At 41.3% G+C, this 19,131-nt stretch overlaps 1 protein-coding gene across 1 annotated transcript in view; it reads right to left on the bottom strand.

Annotated features, from left to right (window-relative positions):
• Nucleotides 1-1,202: 1,202 nt before the first annotated feature.
• Nucleotides 1,203-19,131, bottom strand: part of LOC143996803 (vacuolar protein sorting-associated protein 4B) — a 55,756-nt gene continuing 37,827 nt past the window's right edge. The window contains exons 6-11 of the mRNA XM_077492080.1: nucleotides 16,504-16,660; nucleotides 15,134-15,282; nucleotides 14,968-15,049; nucleotides 12,617-12,836; nucleotides 8,189-8,329; nucleotides 1,203-2,592 (exon numbers count right to left, since the gene is read on the bottom strand). Coding sequence (XP_077348206.1) covers nucleotides 2,491-2,592; nucleotides 8,189-8,329; nucleotides 12,617-12,836; nucleotides 14,968-15,049; nucleotides 15,134-15,282; nucleotides 16,504-16,660 — 851 coding nt within the window. The 3' untranslated portion in view covers nucleotides 1,203-2,490. The remainder of the gene's footprint in view (nucleotides 2,593-8,188; nucleotides 8,330-12,616; nucleotides 12,837-14,967; nucleotides 15,050-15,133; nucleotides 15,283-16,503; nucleotides 16,661-19,131) is intronic.

Raw genomic sequence — 19,131 nt, forward strand, 5'->3', positions numbered from 1 at the left:
GACAAGTCCACGTGAAGGAGCCCTTACTCATATTTTATATGGGGACACAGTGGCTGTACACATACACCACTCCAGAGCCAATATAAGTAAAATAACCGCTTTAAAGTCACCCTGATCACTTCTGCAATGAAACCAGGGGCTGACTGATAAAAAAAAAAAAAAGTGGTTGTTATTTTAATGTCATGAAGTGTCGTACATGTCATTGGCAACAAAAGGGTTAAAGAAAACGTGCTATGAGTTAAACAGCCATTGTGTACCTCTCTTTCTGAAAATTCTAGCTGTCAGACAGTTTTGCATTTTCCATCAACACATTTAATCAATGACCTGGAAAAAAGGACAATCAAAAAAAAAATCTAAGTAAAAAAAAAAAAAAAAAAAAAGCCTAATTGGCACACTGGTTCCAGGTCTTTCAGTTAAAAAGAGAAGTACAGCCAAAGCTCACACTTCTCCTGTCAATCACAGAAGTGCAGTTTGTTCTGCACTCCAGTGACCAGTTTTCAGCAGACACCAGGCTGAAGCCCACTGCCGGCTGAGGTCATAGAGCTGGTCCAGGCTTGGGAAAGATAGTGACCATATGGTGGTCAGGATCCAGTGACATTCACCAGGTTCAGCCCCTCAGTGAGCTGCTGAGAGGCTGAGCCGGCCACTACCGCCCCCTCCACAGACCAGCACTCCAGTGACGCTGGAGGGGCAGAGCAGGCAGCTGTGACTGATACTCACCAGCTCCCTCTGAGAACCGAGTGATTGGTGGTATTTGATGGCTCGGTTCTTAGCCTCAGAGCCAGTGGGGGACCGATGTTGCATCCACCTAGCTAAGTACGATTCTAAAATAAAAGAATTTCTTTTGAAGTTTTAAAAACAAGGGACTCGCATGACAGCCAGACAACTAGCATTTAACATAAGCAAACAGCCACCATATTTAATTTTAACATGCTTCCTTTAACATGATGAACACTGCAATCTTGTCTGTTACTATGGGCTATAGAACATATCCCTTTTGAATCTGCAATGTACAATGTAGTCTAATACAATAAAAATGAACTGTAAGTAACCAACATGTTTGCAATTTTAATTTTCAGACCATTCTAAATTGATGAAAGGCAACATTTGCCAGAAGCTTCTAGTGCACCTCCACACATCTGATTTTTCCCCATCTATCAGAACAAAATATTAAAAAGAAGAAAGAAAAATATAAGATCACATTTTACTTGTAGTGAATAGAAGAAGTTTATTGAAGTAAACAGATGATTCAACAGTTCCATGATTTTACACATACAGTACACAAAAGCCCGAAACCAAACCGTTAACAAGAATGTCATTAGGAATAACTGCAGAAATGGAAAAATCCATAAACAGCGAGCTTGATGGAATTACTACATACGGTACATATGGCTAAAACAATCTAGCCCCATGGATTGTACTGACTTCTAAACAAAAACGAAATCTAACATCCTACCTTACAAGGCACTACTTAGGTCAAACCTGTTAAGGTTGTAGCAAAATACATTAAGCTATACCTCGAGGTCACAGATATACTGTATGTATTTTTGCTCTCATTCAAACAAGGCATCTGTGAAGAAAGTAAATTTTTTTCCCAGGACATTAGAATGCTCTGGGCTGTAACAGGATTGCGACTGTTTTGTTATTAAATTCTGAAATTTGGACTAGGACACGCTTGCAATACATTCCTTTTAGTCCTGCTGTAATAATTTGGCATGTGATTGACAAATCTATGCACCTGGAAATGTAAAAAAATAGCTATGTACAGAATATGTTGCATAATAATCTAAATGGTTACATTTTCTAGAACAAAAGAAATGAAGAAAAAAAAAAAAAAAAAAAAAAAAACCACCACAAAAAAAAAAAAAAAAAAGTTTTCCATCCATATTATCCCTTACTTTTGCTGAAAACAAAAAACTGAAAAGGACAAAACTGCAAAAGGTTTAAAGTTACATTAATCCTGCAGGCTTTAGAAATATTTTTATTAAAAACTAGTTTTTAATTGAATCATTTTACCTAGTGTCCTTCAGCGGCGGTCTAAAGGACTGATTGCACATATTTATGAATTGCCTCTGACTTTATTTCAAAGCAAAAATCTTTCTTCTTTATGGACATTTTAGAAGAAGTGCTAATATTTTGTATTCATGGTCAAGCAACAAAGTTCTTGTATCATTTTATACATACTAGTACAAATAATATGGCCTTGGATGCTTGCTCAGTGGTCCCAGAGGCTTCTTCTTGACGCATAGTAGTGTCTATGTTGATCTAAGCCATTACAGGATTTTTTTTTCTTTTAATACAGACTTTACAGTAGATTCTGGTATATTATACAGCTCAGAAAGTTATTGGTAGGATTGAAATCACGTCCACGCGACTTGAAGAATCAGTTTTACAGGCAAATATTTGGTATGCCATGTATACTGTTGCAAGAAAATATAAGAAAGGAAAAAAGGCTTCAGAAAATGACCTTGGATCTGTTTGCATGCCCATTTATCCTTCCTGTCCAAAGTCTTCTGTGAATTTCTTTAATTTCTCCAGATCCTGATCGTTCACAGTAGGTTTGGTGTTAGCCAATGATCTCTGCATATCAGACTGAAATGGAAAAAATTTTTAGTTAATTTGTAGAACACTCACCAAAGGGTCACTTTTACAAAAATAGGTTACCAGTAAAATAATTTACCTACTTACCTTTCCAGTGGCTTGCGTATTGAAACACCACTGTTTCCCTGATCTCCAGCAGTTGCAAGTATTCTTACACTTGCTTTGCTTTCTGAAGAGTGTTACCCGAAGGTGGATCACTCTTCAGAGAATTTGACGGGCAGTGAGGAGGCATTGTATTGCAGCGTTGTGTGGGGAAGTTGCAACTTGGCACCAGCTGAGCGCAACAGAGGGTAGAATTCCTGTCACAACCAGGGCATGTGTACACCCCCAAAAACTGCCTCAGCAGCAAAACAGGGATGGTTAAAAAAAAAAAAAAAATCACAAGTGTAAACGAGCCCTTACGGATATGTATAATATTTGCACCCCTCCAGCTGCTGCAATTCCTCCAACTGGCTTGTCACTACAGGACATACAAGCTGGCAGGAGCAACTACAGTGGCCTGAGGACAGAGCATGTAGTGGACTCTTCTGATGGCAGAATACTTGCAGCAGCTGAGAAACGTTTTTTCAATATATGAAATATATAGGGGGAAAAAAAAACCTTTAACACAGGTGATATTTTGACAGTGACTTTAACCCCTTCCATACTGGGCCTATTCTGGACTCCTCTCCTACATGTAAAAATCATAATTTTTTTTTTTTAATAGAAAATGACTCTGAATCTCCAATTATATATATGGTTTTTTAGCAGAGACTCTAGGGAATAAACACCCAACATGTCACGCTTTAAAATTGTGCACACTTGTGGAATGGTACCAAACTTTGGTGCTTAAAGCAGAGTTCCACCGAAAAAACTGAACTTACATTCATTTGTCATCCAATCCAATTCGCCCAGATGGAAGGGGCAGATCCCTTTCTTTGTTTTTTTTTTTGTTTTTTTTGTTTTTTTTTTTAGGTAGGCGGGTGTAAACAGACAAGTCCGCTTACATCTGCTGCTCCATAGAGGTGAATAGTAAGTCCGATTGGGTCGGATCAATCATGTGAAAGGGGCCTATGTGCTGCGATTTGCCCAAAGAGCGGATGTAGAGTGGGTGTAGCGCAGTGAGAACCTGTGGATTTTCTGCGGATTAGCTGCACTTTGCCATAAACTTTTATTATATTCTGCAGGTGTGGCGCACTTTCTGAAGGTGCAACAAACCCTCAGGTAATAACAGAAGTCTATGGCTCAATGCAGGTAATCAGTTTGAAAGCAGCCCAGTAACCACTGCAAAACAGATATATCCATATATATTGTGAATTTAGTAGTAAACTTACCTTTAATAACAGTGTTCCATTCTGGTATCGCTAGCTGTTGCTGTACCAAATGCACTCTGCCTGTGACAGGAGCAGGCACCATACAGGAAGCTTTGGCTTATGTGGCTCTGCTCTGCAGCCACTTTCTTCCACTACCAGTGGCTTCATTCACAAAACTGCTGCTCTGGGATGGCTGGTCGGAAACCCATGATCTGGGCTTGCCAACCTGCCATCTTAGAGCAGGAGGTCGAGGGCCACATCTGGCCCCCGGACCACTGGTTGGGCACCCCTGCTCTATGACAAGGCTAAGGGGAGTGCCCCCAACTGTATGTAAAGTGTATGTTTGAAACTTAATAAACAGTTTTTGTGCTTTTCATGTTTAACCCTCAACACCTGTGTGGCTTGTCTCGTGATTGAGGGGTTAAGGGCTGTTATGGCAAATCTGCAGGCTTCGGGTGCGTTTGGAGGACAGGAAACACAGGTCTGGCAGAGATGCTCAGCAGGAGTATCCAAGATCCGTCAGTCCCCTTTCCCTGTTCCCACTTCCGAGACACCATGCCACGGCCCATGACATCACCACATACGCAGTAGGGTTTTGGGCGTGAAGCCGTAAGGCTACACTGCCGGGTTCTCTTGCCAGCAGTGGCGGCGGCAGCACCAACCCCTTTTAATAATAGGACACTTACCTGCCCTGGAGTCCAGCGAAGACGGCACCGCAGCTGATGTTTCCATCAGCTGCAGTGCCGACATCGCTTGACGCCAGGACAGGCAAGTGTCCGAATATTAAAAGCCAGCAGCTGCAGTATGTATAGCTGCTGACTTTTAACCTTTCTTTGGGGGGCGGACCTCCGCTTTAAAAATCTTCATAGGTGACACTTTACAATTTTTTACAGGTTACCAGTTTAGAGTTAGAGGAGATCTTGGGCTGGAATTATAGAAGGACACAGCCTCCAACTGGCAGAAATCTGCCCACATAATCAAAAAGATTTGATTTCATATATTTGTATGGTAATTTAAAACAGTTTGATATTTATTTTAATTCAGCATTCCAATGACTATTTTTTTTTTTTTGAACATCTGACCAACAGCAGAGGTCTAGAAGCTCCTGCTGCTTATGTTTTCCTGCAGAAAGGCTGGGAAAGATCTGGGTCATGTGACAACTGTATATAGATTAGGAAAAAGTTAAATTAGAATTTTTTATTTTTTAAATGAAAATTACAGTGCCATCATCTATTTACAGATTAGAACAGTGTATCACTTCAAATAATATCCCGCTGATGTTACATGCTTCCTCTCAGAGTGACAATGCTCACTCCCTATCTAGAGAAGTGTTGTAATTCTAAGACAGAAAGTGTGTTTTCTGTAGTCCCTAGAGGTGAACTAGGTAGGGTTAACACTGCTACAGAGTGCACAAGACAGCATTGGTTTTAGGACAAGATCAACAGGCATTTTTTACACTTAAACCGACATAACAAAAAGCTATCAAATTTCTATTAATGGATTTACAGGGAGCAAATTAACGCCTTAGAGCCAGCGCCTCCTGGCCCTTTAAGAGGTTTAGGATGCCAGGAAACTGGGGCGGTGTTTATGATCATGTGACAACAATGATTGCTTGTCACATGATTGGAAAGCTCCCGATAGCAAGCCGCAATTAGGAGCTTTCCGTTAGCCACTGGCAACTGTGCTGGGGGCACGCTCTCGGCTCAGCTTTTTTTCCACTAATGAATGCAAATACATGGCTGTTCAGTGCCAAGGCCCACCACCCACCGATAAGCTGCATATTTGCAAACTTTCGGCGTCTATGGGTTAAAGCAGTTTATGTTTAGGGTTTACATGCACGTTCACATTTTATGTAATCCCAGTGAATTACATAATGCACCCAAGTTGCACCTTCTGTGGTCAAGTGAGTTACATTATCAGGATCTTATTTCTGATGCTGCTACAAGTTGCTAGTGAATATTCTTATTGAATATTTCAATTAATTATAATTCTAGTATTAAAATTCATGTTTAATCTTACATGGATAATATTTCATACCTTTATTCCATTATGCCATTTCCATACTGGACATTTCTAGGAAATAGACAACTTGTCAAGAGACAGTTCTTGAGAAGAATATACAGCATCTCACAAAAGTGAGTACACCCCTCACATTTTTGTAAATATTTTATTATATCTTTTCATGTGACAACACTGAAGAAATTACACTTTGCTACAATGTAAAGTAGTGAGTGTACAGTTTGTATAACAGTGTAAAATTTGCTGTCCTCTCAAAATAACTCAACACACAGCCATTAATGTCTAAACCGCTGGCAACAAAAGTGAGTACACCCCTAAGTGAAAATGTCCAAATTGGGCCCAAAGTATCAATATCTTGTGTGGCCACCATTATTTTCCAGCACTGCCTTAACCCTCTTGGGCATGACGTTCACCAGAGCTTCACAGGTTGCCACTGGTGTCCTTCCACGACGACATCACAGAGCTGGTGGATGTTAGAGACCTTGTGCTCCTCCACCTTCCGTTTGAGAATGTCCCACAGATGCTCAATAGGGTTGAGCATCTGTGGCACTATTAAGTGTAATATTAAAATGGAAACATTTAATGCACAAGATTAAAAACACTTACAAGATATAAGTGGAAGTCATGCTAATCATAGATATGCAGTCCTGGCAGTTCTACGGCGTCTACTGGACAGCAGAAGGAGCTGTGAGTTCTGAGTGTGTAGTCTCTCATTCACACAGACAGTTCTGACCCCTTCCTCTCGCTCCGTGCTAGTGATGTCTTTCCGCTTCCTCTGTTCAAGCTAGTCAGCGTGGAGCTGACCACTTCCTGGTTCACCTGAAAACAAGGCCGTTCAGCATAGTACCATACCAGAACTTTTCCCAGCTATCCACATCATGAAAGGAACCTGTGGAACGCAGTAGAACTGCCAGGACTGCATGTCTATGATGAGCATCACTTATATCTTGTAAGTGTTGTTAATCTTGTGCAATAAATGTTTCCATTTTAATACTACGCTTAGAGTGGCTCCTCCTCCGTTTCTTTTACCCATTTTGCAGAGTTGCTGGACAAACTGAGGATGGCTGCCTCTCTTTAACCCCCCCCTCATTGGTTCAACTTTGATTTACCTTATGACAGTAACTATATGTACATTATCCCAATCTAAGGGAATTGCCTTCTGGAGCGCCATATACCCAGTCTACCTTTAGTCTGCTTGTCGGCGTTGTGCATCATCTTTAGAAGAGGCTTCCTTCTGGGACGACAGCCATGCAGAACAATTTGATGCAGTGTGCGGCATATGGTCTGAGCACTGACAGGTTGATCCCCCCACTCCTTCAACCTCTGCAGCACTCATACGTCTATTTCTTAAAAAGACAACCTCTGGATATGACACCAAGCAGGTGCACGCAACTTCTTTGGTCGACTATGGTGAGGCCTGTTCTGAGTGGATCCTGTCCTGTTAAACCGCTGTATGGTCTTGGCCACCGTGCTGCAGCTCAGTTTCAGGGTCTTGGCAATCTCCCATAGTCCTAGGCCATCTTTATGTAAAGCAACAGTTTTTTTTCAGATCCTCAGTTTTTTTGCCATGGAGGTGCCATGTTGAACTTCCAGTGACCAGTATGAGAGCGTAAGCACGATAACACCAAATTTAACACACCTGCGATCTTGTAACACTAATGAGTCACACAACACTGGGGAGAGAAAATGGCTAGTTGGGCCCAATTTGGACATTTTCACTTAGAGGTGTACTCACTTTTGTTGCCAGTGGTTTAGACATTAATGGCTGTGTGTTGAGCTATTTTGAGGGGACAGCAAATGTACACTGCTATACAAGCTGTACATTCACTACTTTACAGGAAGGTGTAATTTCTTCAGTGCTGTCACATGAAAAGATATAAAAAATACAAAACGTGAGGGGTGTTCTCGCTTTTGTGAGATACTGTACAGATGACATTCTGAGCAAGAACACAAATTCTGCACTGCATTGTATTTTCTAGATGACCATAATTCAGCTTGACTGACAGAACATAGTGAAATCACTGCTGTAATAATGCAATTGCTGCTTGGAGAATAATGAAACCTTGTGAATCACATGATTCACTCTGAAGGAATAAGTAATGACAAGCAGCCCTCTGTTGTCCAAAACAATACTGCAGCATTGAAGTAATACACGAAATAAATGTAACACATACTCTAACTGGAAGGAAAGAAATGGGTTTAGTTCCACTTAAAATTAGAGCAAAAGAACTGAAATTGGTTGCTCGATTTTTTAATTTGCATAAGCTCTGACTTACCACGCCTACGATAGGTTCCAATAACTTATCTCCAGGTACATCCACCCATGTCATTTCAATGGCATTCGGATCTCCAGGAGAACAGGGAGTAAGCATATCATCACAGATCTCATCTGGATTGAGAGGAGATTTCGCTCGTACCTAGAAAAGCAACACTTCTGTTACTGTTCTGGCATCTTATTCAATTGAGCAAATAAAAGTAATATTATACAACAAAAGACAAGTAATGGTTTACTATCCATTGCATCTAAATTTGCAAACTTTAGGATTATTGAAATAAAACAGATTTATTGCACAAAAAAATAAAAAAAGCATTAAAAAAAAAAAAAAAAATACTGTAAAATAGGCAAACATACAATGTGGAAAATTGATTCCCTGCTAATTTTGCCCACTTACAAAGAAATGAAGGGTCTATATTTTTTTTATCATAGGTGTATTTTAAATGTAGAGTTGCCTAGAGGCGATTCAGTTCACATTGTGCGCTATACAAGTATTTCATTCATTCAGTTGCAGTTGAGAGAGTAAAATTATTATTTTATTGATCCCCAAGCAAAACATGACTTCGTACTGGGAGAGATCCTTATTGGCAAGCACAGAGGTAAGAGGTTTCTTGTAGTTGGTTACCAGGTTTGCACACATCTCGGGGGGGGGGGATGCTGGTCCACTCTTCTTTACAGATCTTCTCTAAATCCTTAAGGTTTCTTGGCTGTCGCTTAGCAACTTGATGTTCCAGCTCCCTCCATACATTTTTTTATAAGATTAAGGCAGGGCTCGACAAACCCCGGGCGCCAGGTTGCATTTGCGACGAGAATTAGTGACTTGGCGCCTGGGGCAGCACAGCTGGGGGTATCCTGTCTCCGTGCACCCCCCCCGGCGTGATCGCGTCGGGCCGCGCCGCCGCCCGGTAATTGAGGCAGCGGCTTTGAGGCCTTCTGCGGTCCTATTTTTCCTTCTGGAATCTGGCGCCATCTAGTGGTGGCTGTTGGTATGACAGCCAGCAATGCTAATAGAGCTTTCACTGCCCACCCATCTCCTCCCCTTTACTTAGAGAATAAAATGGTGGTCGTTGCAATACTGTCTGTCACACCGTATTTGTGCAGCTGACTTACAAGCGCACTTTTTTGGGGAAAAATTATTTATTAAAAAAATAAGACAACAGTAAAGTTAGCCCAATTTTTTTAATATTTTGAAAAATTATGTTACGCCGAGTAAATTGATACCCATGTCACACTTCAAAATTGCGTCCGCTCATGGAATGGCGACAAACTTTTACCCTTTAAAATCTCCATAGGCGACGTTTAAAAAAATTCTACAGGTTGCATGTTTTGAGTTACAGAGGAGGTCTAGGGCTAGAATTATTGCTCTCGCTCTACCGATCGTGGCGATACCTCACATGTGGTTTGAACACCGCTTTCCTATGCGGGCGCTACTCAGGTATGCGTTCGCTTCTGCACGCAAGCTTGGCGGGACAGGGCCTATTTAAAACATTTTTTTTTCTAATTTTAATGTTTTATTTTTTTATTTTTTCACTGTTCTTTAAAAAAAAAAAAAAAAAAAAAAAATTGTCACTTTTATTCCTATTACAAGGAATGTAAAAATCCCTTGTAATAGAAAAAAGCATGACAGGTCCTCTTAAATATGAGATCTGGGAGGTCAGAGAGACCTCACAGATCTCATATTTACACTAAAATGCAATAAAAAAAAAAAAATTGTCATTTGAAAAAAATAAAATAAATAAAATGTCCCTCTAAGAGCTATGGGCAATGACTTGGAGACAGGTGGGGGGCGCTATCTTCCTCTCACTCATCTCCATGTCAGGCCAGGGACAGGTCCGGATCGCCGTTACGGACCTGGCTCCTAACTTTTTTAGCTGGCTCCTGGATTCCAAGCAAATTTGTCAAGCCCTGGATTAAGGTCTGGAGACTGATTAGGCCACTTAATGACCTTAATGTGCTTCTTCTTGAGCCACTCCTTTGTTGCCTTGGCGGTATGTTTTGGGTCATTGTCATAATGGAAGACCCATCTTCAGTGTTCTGGCTGAGAGAAGAAGGTTCTTATCCAAGATTTTACAATACATGGCCCCATCTATCGGCCCCTTTAATGCGGCAAAGTCGGCCTGTATCTTTAGCAGAGAAATGTTTCCACCTCCATGCTCGATTGTAGGAGATGGTGTTCTTAGCATTTTTCTTCCTCCAAACACGGCGAGTCGAGTTAAAGCCAAAGAGATCAATTTTGGTCTCATCTGACCACAGCACTCTCTTCTCCTAATCATTCTCTGAATCATTTAGGTGTTCATTGACAAACTTCAGATGGGCCTGTACGTGTGCCTACTTGAGAGTGACCTTGCAGGCGCTGCAGGATTCCAATGGTTTGTTTGGCGACTGTGGTTTCAACTGCCTTGAGATTATTCACAAGCTCCTCCCGTGTAGTTCTGAGCCAATTCCTCACTTTTCTCATGATCATCCCTACACCACGAGGAGAAATCTCACACAGAGCTCCAGACTGAGGGTGGAAGATGGTTATTTTGCATTTCTTCCATTTGCAAATAAATCCCTACAACAGTTGTCTCCTTCTCATCAAGCTTCTTGCTGATGGTCTTGTAGCCCATTCCAGCCTTGTGCAGATCCACAATCCTGTCCCCAACGTCCTCTGACAGCTCTTTGGTCTTGCCCACGATCGGTTTGAATGAAAAAGATTATGTGATCAGGTCTCTTTTACACACATAATGATTTGTCGCTAGAAGCACCTTCTTAAAATTGACAGCACTAATAGGTTTGCCACATAAGCACATACTGTAGCCAGTCTGTGGGAGCCAGAATTATTGTTGGTTGGTAAGGGATCAAATACTTATTTTACTCACTGAAATGCAAATCAATTTATAACATTTGTGTCATGTGTTTTGACTGGATTTTTGGTTGATATTCTCTATCATTTAAAAATACATCTATAGTAAAAATTACAGACCCTTAATTTCTTTGTAAGTGGGCAAACTTACAAAATCTGCAGGGGAGCAAGTGAGACTGTTATGTTGGAAACACTGTACCAAATATGTGTAGGAAGCATAAGATAAGCTGGTATAAAACTCATCCACACATTATGAGAAATGGGCCTAAAAAGAATAAAAGGTCTGTACCCTCATGTTCCAGTACAGAAGACATTTTTTCAAGCTGTCTGCACAATTCAGTCACCTAGCCAAATCTCAGTTGTACATACACCAACTATTTCACTGTAAAACACTAAAAATGGTGTGCTACCAGTGTAGGGTTGCTATTTAACCACTTCCCACCCGGCCAATGCACATATACGGCCGGGTGGGAGCCGTCTACTCCTGATAGGACATTCAGGAACGTCCATCAGGAGGAGCGGGATCGTGCCCGCGCAGTGGCACGATCCCGATGAGCCCGTGTCACCGGGACACGGCGCATCTCAGATCGGCAGGAGGGCTCTGTGATTGGCCCTCCTGATCACATGACGGCCGTGTCCAATCACGGCCGTCATGTGATGTAAACAAACAGCCGGTTGCTAGGCAATCGGCTCCTCCTCTCCTCACACAGAAGTCATCGCTGAGGAGAGGAGAGCAGATTGCCGCAGCCGGCTGATGATCAGTGAGTATGAGCTGTTTTTTACAGCTTTTTACTCACTGATCTTCAGTCTAGTGTAAACACACCACACAGTGTAAACACAGTCCCCACATATGTCCCCATAACACACATGTCCCCAAAACATACATGTCCCCAAAAAATAAAAACACATGTCCCTAATAATAAAAACATGTCCCCTACATATGTCCCACTAAAATCACTTGTCCCAATGATTATGTGCACACACATGTACGTGATCACCTGCACACATATGTACATGATCATTTGCGTACATATGTCCGTGATCACACAAACCAATTATTATACACTTAACGGAATTTTTTTTACCAAAAACATGTAGCAGAATACATTTTGGCTTAAATTTATGACAAAATTTGATTTTATTGGATTTCTTTTAAAATAGAAAAAAGAAAATATATAGTTTTTTTTCCAAATTTCCGCTTTTTTGCGCTTATATCGCAAAAAATAAAAAAACGGAGTCGTGAATAAATACCACCAAAATAAAGCTCTATTTGTGCGAACAAAATGATAAAAATTTAATTTGGGTACAGTGTAGCATGACCGCGCAATTGTCACTGAAAGCGCTAGAGCGATGAAAGCTGAAAATTGGGCTGGGAAGGAAGGGGGCGAAAGTGCCCTGTATTGTAGTGGTTAAAGACACTGATATGACATATGATAATCAATTTTGAGGTGAACCACAAAAAAAGTGAATATGTCTACAGAAACATTTGTCAAGCTGTCACCCCCTTATGTCTTCAGGCTAAAACGAATACAGACCTACAAAAGGAATGATCTGCACTTAGCAAAGGGGGAAATGGTAAAGTACCTTTTTAAAGTGAGTTGCAGACTGAACTTTTCTGACAGGCTGCATTAAGGCGTCTCGCACAATTACGCTGATATCAGCACCAGAGTAACCATTTGTTTTTTTCCCCAGGTCTCGAAAATCTACATCTGTGAGGCTGTGAGCTGTAGTTCCAAGATGAAGTTTAAACATATCTGTTCGGGCGTGTGCTTCTGGCAGAGGAATGTAAATTCGCTTTTCAAATCTGAAAAAATAAGAGAGAGATTAAAAATTGTCACCAAATGCTGTGCAGCAAAGTGACCAACACAGAAGAATTGACAAAATTATAAAAAAAAAGAAAAATGAAGCTGCGGATTATACAATGAACATACAACATAATGGCATTTGCATCACAAAGCAACACTAGCTGTATGTAAATGTCAAACATTTCTGAACGTTAAATAGAAGGATTTTCTTGATTGCTTGTAAAGAGGAAGGTGTCAGGATCAATATATGAGATTTGACAGGGCGGACTTATTTCTGATGCAGGCTTCAGGGCTGTCTTCTTAAAAGGATGTCACTGCCATTGACCTTGAAGCAGCATGTGTATATCGGAAGACTTGACATTTTATATAAACATGCTTCTTTCAGGCCAGCAACTTGCCACTTGTGAAAGAAGAGATGACTAAGCCCCTACTTTCAAAATAAAGGGCTGCCCTGCAATCCTTTTCTGACAGGTATTTTATCCAATCACACCCAATCGTAACAATAGTTAACAAGGATTATAAAAATGTTAAAGAGGCTAGAAAAATTGTATTTGCTCCAACAGACCCACTCTTTGCTTTCACTACACCAAACCCCCAATACCCGTTCCCACTTCTGCTCTGACTGTAGACAATCAGAAGTGGAAGTTCTCCTTCTCAGGTCCCAGAAGACTATGGGACCATTCACAGCGTGCAGGGCCACTTGTGCATGCACAGTGGGCACCTGCCTGTGAAGCTGCAAGCTGTATAGCTTATGCTGCAATAATGTTTTGTCTACTTCAACACATTTGCTTTAAATCTAGGAGCCAGCAAAAAAAAAAAAAACAAACAAACAAACAAAAAAAGTTTGGAGCCTTTTTTTTTTTATAAACTAACAAAGCTTTAATTTTCAACGACAAATCCCCTTCTCTTATGTAGCCCTGATGTGTCTTTTTACAGATGCATGACACATGGTACTCACTTCTGCCATTACAAGAGCACATGCTCTCTGATTCAAATGCCATGAATAGGATTCCCTCCAATTTCTAAGGTGGCCAGCAAAATGCCATGGCAGCACGGTAGATAGCACACAGCACACTTGCATCTGAATCCACTCCAGCCGCTGATGCCCTCTCTTTCTCTGAAGCTCTCAGATTCAAATGCCACACACGTGATGTGCACCACCTACCCCAGTGCCATGATGCTGAGCTCATCACCATGGCAACAGGGAAGAAAGGGCATGTGCAGTGTTTGAATGTGAGGGCGGAATGGCTGATTAGTCCCTTAGAAATGTCCTAGGGAAGGCCAGGGAATTCAGCTACGGAGAGGTACACAATTTAATATTGTTCATAGGAGCAAAGTTTATATTTTATCTACAGGGCAGATATTTTTTTTGTAAAGTAGACTGACCCTACTAGTCCTGGGGTCTGCAGGGTGATGCAAGGAGAGGATTTGTAAACTTCTGGACCTCCTTGGCTGTGCTTTAAATTTTATTATACAAGGTGAACAAACCCAATAACAGCATCAGGACTGCATTCCATGCCTCGTGCCAACCAATCACATCGCTGTCACTTCCTATTTTTTGACTAGCATCCAATTGCTTTATGGAATGGGCGGGCTGTTTGCATACCAAATTTTGCGAAAAAGCAGTCGATAACGTCAGGCCGAGCATCACTTCTGTGGACTTGGCAAATGTCCCCGGCGGGGGCCGCCAGTGTAGGCGGTGATAACTCAAGGTGCACATGACTAGAAGGGCAGAGACAGCAACAGAGTGTGATGTGGTGCCCGCACTCTATTCCCTGCGGGATCTGGGACTGTGCTGTGCGCGGCTGGGTACCCCATGTTGGCAGCAGCCAACAGTGCATGGGCTGACAAAAGCCCAGGCACCAGGGAGCAATTTCTATTCGCAATTGCGACCTAGCGTCTGGGATATGTCGAGCCCTGATCTATATGATTATTATTGTACGAACCAACAAAACACTCTAAAGCTGAATGATTTAATTCATTCATGTATGATGCAAAATGGTAACATATGCTTTCTGAAACACTTATAAGAAAATGAAATACCGTAATAAACATGAACATTTAAAAAAAAAAAAAAAATGCTCCATCAGGGAACTAACAATCAAAAGCACCTGTAACAAACTTACTTACCGCCTTCGGATGGCAGAATCTAATACCCATGGTATATTTGTGGCTCCAAGAACTAAGATGCCTTCATTGTCAACTCCAACACCTGTTTTAAATTAAAGAAAACATTTGAATGACATGTCAAGTCTATAAATGCTCAAGATTAGGTGTTAAAAGAGTCACATCTTGCCTTGCATTTGTACCAGGAACTCAGTTTTAATTCTGCGAGCAGCCTCACTTTCATTCTCACTTCTTGACCCGCACAGTGAATCAATCTCATCAATGAAGATGATTGAGGGCTTATGTTCCCTGGCAAGCTGAAATAAATTCTTCACCAACCTGAAACACAAATATATAATTTCAGAAAGAATGTAAATAAGGTTGGCAAACTGGACAAAACAGCCAGCAAATACACTGCATGAAAAATCAATACACAACACACCAAGGATAAGGTTTTTCAGAGGCGTAGCTGCCACGCCTCTGAAAAGTGGTCAGATCACTTTTTGAAGGCATTTGACAGATGGCGATAGGTTGCCTCCTCACACCCATTTAAGCCAGTAAATCCCACACCACCACAGTGCAACTATGTGCATTGCACACATCTATGGGGAGACTGTATGGTGGCCTCAATTGCTTAAATGGGCCAGGACGCAACAAGGGGAATATTTCCATCGCTGGGACACAGTGTCACTGTCGTGGCTGTGTACACCCGTTGGTACATTTGCCACTCAAAGTGGTATTAACGAAAAAAGCAAACACATTGAAGCTCACCAATTTTAAGATGCAATGGCTGCATTGGTTTTCTTTTTTAGACTTGCTTTTGTTTATTTTCCCTGGTGATCCTGCCAGTAAGTCTGTTAACAGAACAAGCTGTCCTGCAGATATAGCAGTTAGAGAGTTGAGGCAAACAATTTAACACTGACAGGCGTACGATGATCAGCTTTTATGTAAAACCTTTAGCCCAAAAGGAAAAAAAAAAAAAAAAAAAAAAAAGAAACAAACTGCAGTTGGACTTAAATTTGTTGTATTTAAATCTGCTAGTGCATCTAACACCAGTGCAATCCTACTTACCCCCAGACAAAAACAATGCTGCTGTCCAAAAGTGGCTGTGTGCCTCCATCCAGAGTGTAGGCACTCTAAGGCTGGCCATACTTTGAGCAATCTGATTGGACAATTTCTTTTAGATCTACCAACAACTATGCAATGATCTATGATTTGATACTACGCAAATTAATTGTTTAGGTTTGTCCCCCTATTACATACTTTTGGGAAATACAGCGAGATTGTACAATATGAGTGAATAATGTATCCCAAGCTTAATACAGGTGGTGTGTTACTGCCCAGATCACCAGGTTAAAACAGAGGGAAAAAGCCCAAAAAAGGAAAACTAATGCAGACACCATATCTTTCGACTGGCAAGCGGTGATGCATTACATTTTTGGTTTTTGAATTTAATACCGTTTTAAAGGGGGCAGAAAAGTACTACTCAATCAAGTGTAAGTGAAACCTAAGTTTATCCAACATTTGTAAATATAGTTCTACTAAATCAAGTGTACTCACTTTTCACTTTCTCCAAGCCACTTTGACACAAGGTCTGAAGACGAAATTGAGAAGAAGGTGGAGTTGTTTGCTTCTGTAGCTACAGCCTTGGCTAAATAGGACTTCCCTGTTCCTGGAGGGCCAAAAAGTAGGATCCCTCTCCAAGGGGTTCTTTTACCTACAAAGTAAAAATGGACATGCTCTGAAACCATCATCTATACATAAAGTAAAATGTGCTTCATGCCTTGTGCTCAGGTGTGAATTTCTAGAAAGATTTTTTTTTGGGCGATTAAATGACTTCTGCCTTCAACAAAAACCCCATCCCCTACTAAAAGATCGCCTCAACAGCATAAACATCCAATCGACAGAGCAGTTCTCAGTTGAAATACTATGATACCATTGAGCAACACTCCAAAGTTTTAGGAACTCTGGAACCATTTGGTTTAAAACTCTTGATTAATGAACAAAACCCTATAAAAGATTTGCTGACCTTTCCCCGGCACTCCATTAGAAAAGAAGCACCCAGGCAGAATCCAGTTCATGTCTTGTACATCAATCATTCAAATGGCCCTGTGCTTTTATTTATTCTGCTCAGGGTTATGTTGTCAACTTCTCGTTCACCTACTTTCCCATATCCATCCAAGTGAATCCTTAAGCAACTCTGATCACGAAGATGCTTTTTTTCGAGATTATCAATTTCTCCATTGATACAGCAAAAACTATCATGATTGTGACCAAACACGTGCAGTGCTTACAACTGATGCTCACAGACCTTCATACTTAACCACTTCAGCCCCGGAAGAATTTAACCCCCTTCCTGACCAGAGGACTTTTTGCGATTCGGCACTGCGTCGCTTTAACTGACAACTGTGCGGTCATGCGACGTGGCTCCCAAACAAAATTGACGTCTTTTTTTCCCCACAAATAGAACTTTCTTTTGGTGGTATTTGATCATCCCTGCATTTATTTTCTGCGCTATAAACAAAAAAGTGCAACAATTTTGAAGACAAAAAAAACGCATTATTTTTACTTTTTGCTATAATAAATATCCCCCAAAAATATATAAAAAAAACATTTTTTTTCCCTCAATTTAGGCCGATACGTATTGTTCTACAGATTTTTGGTAAAAAAATAAAATAAAAAAATAAGTGATTATTAGTTGGTTTGTGCAAAAAAGTTATAGCATTTACAAAATAGTGGATAGTTTTATGATAAAAAAAAATATATAATATTACTTTAAATGGCGGCGATCAGCGATTTTTATCGTGACTGCGACATTATGGCGGACACTTCGGACATTTTTTGACACCAGTCATTTATACAGCAATCAGTGCTATACAAATGCACCGATTTCTGTGTAAATTACACTGGTAGTGAAGGGGTTAACCACTAGGTGGCAGTGTAGGGGTTAAAGTGGTGTTTCACACACCAAATAAAAAAATCACTTCTAAATGCCTGTTGCTAGGGGGTCCCTCGTAGTCAGTGCCCGGGCACCTGAGGTCACTTCCCCTCGGCGCAGGAAGGGCTCAGCTCTGCCCCCTCCCGTCAGTCATCTGGGACACGCGACAGGTCCCAGATGACTGTGCGGCCAATCACTGCGCCGCACGCGCAGTGGGTGCCTGGCTGTGAAGCCCAGTTGCAATGCCGGTGCCACCGAGTGGATCGGGGGACGAGCGGAGCTTCGACTCCCCACATCGCTGGAATAGGTAAGTGTCAGATTATTAAAAGTCAGCAGCTGCAGTATTTGTAGCTGCTCACTTAATTTTTTTTTTTTAATGGATACTCCTCTTTAAGTGTGTCCTAGGGGCGTGTTGCTAACTGTGGGGGCCGGGCTGTGTTTTACACATCACTGATCTCTGCTCCTATCACAGGGAGCAGAGACCAGTGTCACTGTTGCTAGGCATAACAGGGAGATGCTTGTTTACTTTAACATCTGCCCGCTCTTCCTCTCCGTGAGGCTGCCTCTTAAAGGGAAATGTACATGTACGCGATTCTGCCTGTACGTTCTGCTGACGTATATTGGCATGAGGCGGTCGGGAAGCAGTTAAAAAGTGTTACTAAACCCAGTAATATGAAAATAGTTGATCCTCCCCTCCACAGCTTATAAATCTTATTTTTCCATTAAAATATTGACACTATATACCTTTTTGGATGATCTGTATACCACGGTTACATGATAAACGGCAGTTTCTCCAGTGCTGAGAGATCAGGAAGGAGGAGATTTTCACTACATCCTGTATACATGCCCTCATGTGTGATGTCCATATCATGTGACCTGGCTATCTCCGAGAACTGGCTGAGAAGTAAATGTTCTCTCCAGCATGAAAGACATCCGAACATGTGCAGGTCAGCTACCCTGCCTGTGCTAGCTGGCCTTCCCCAGATAGACAGTGCAGGAGGGGGAAGATCTGTGCATACAGGATAAAAACAGCCTTTTTACACAATGCTGAGTATTAACTCTGAAGTTCCACAGTGAGTATAACAAGCATACTACGCTGCATATACAGACCGATTTTACTGTTGTGGGTTTAGTAACACTAAGTACTGTAGATTTTGAAAAAACAGGGAGAGGCTAAAGTGATTCTGAAATTCTGAGTACTGGCATATATAACCAACATGGCAATTCCTAAAACAGCCATGACTACTAGT

This window comes from Lithobates pipiens, unplaced genomic scaffold, assembly GCF_037356315.1.
Source record: "Lithobates pipiens isolate NorthernLeopardFrog02 unplaced genomic scaffold, aLitPip1_a1.2 Scaffold_19, whole genome shotgun sequence".
Taxonomy (NCBI): domain Eukaryota; kingdom Metazoa; phylum Chordata; class Amphibia; order Anura; family Ranidae; genus Lithobates; species Lithobates pipiens.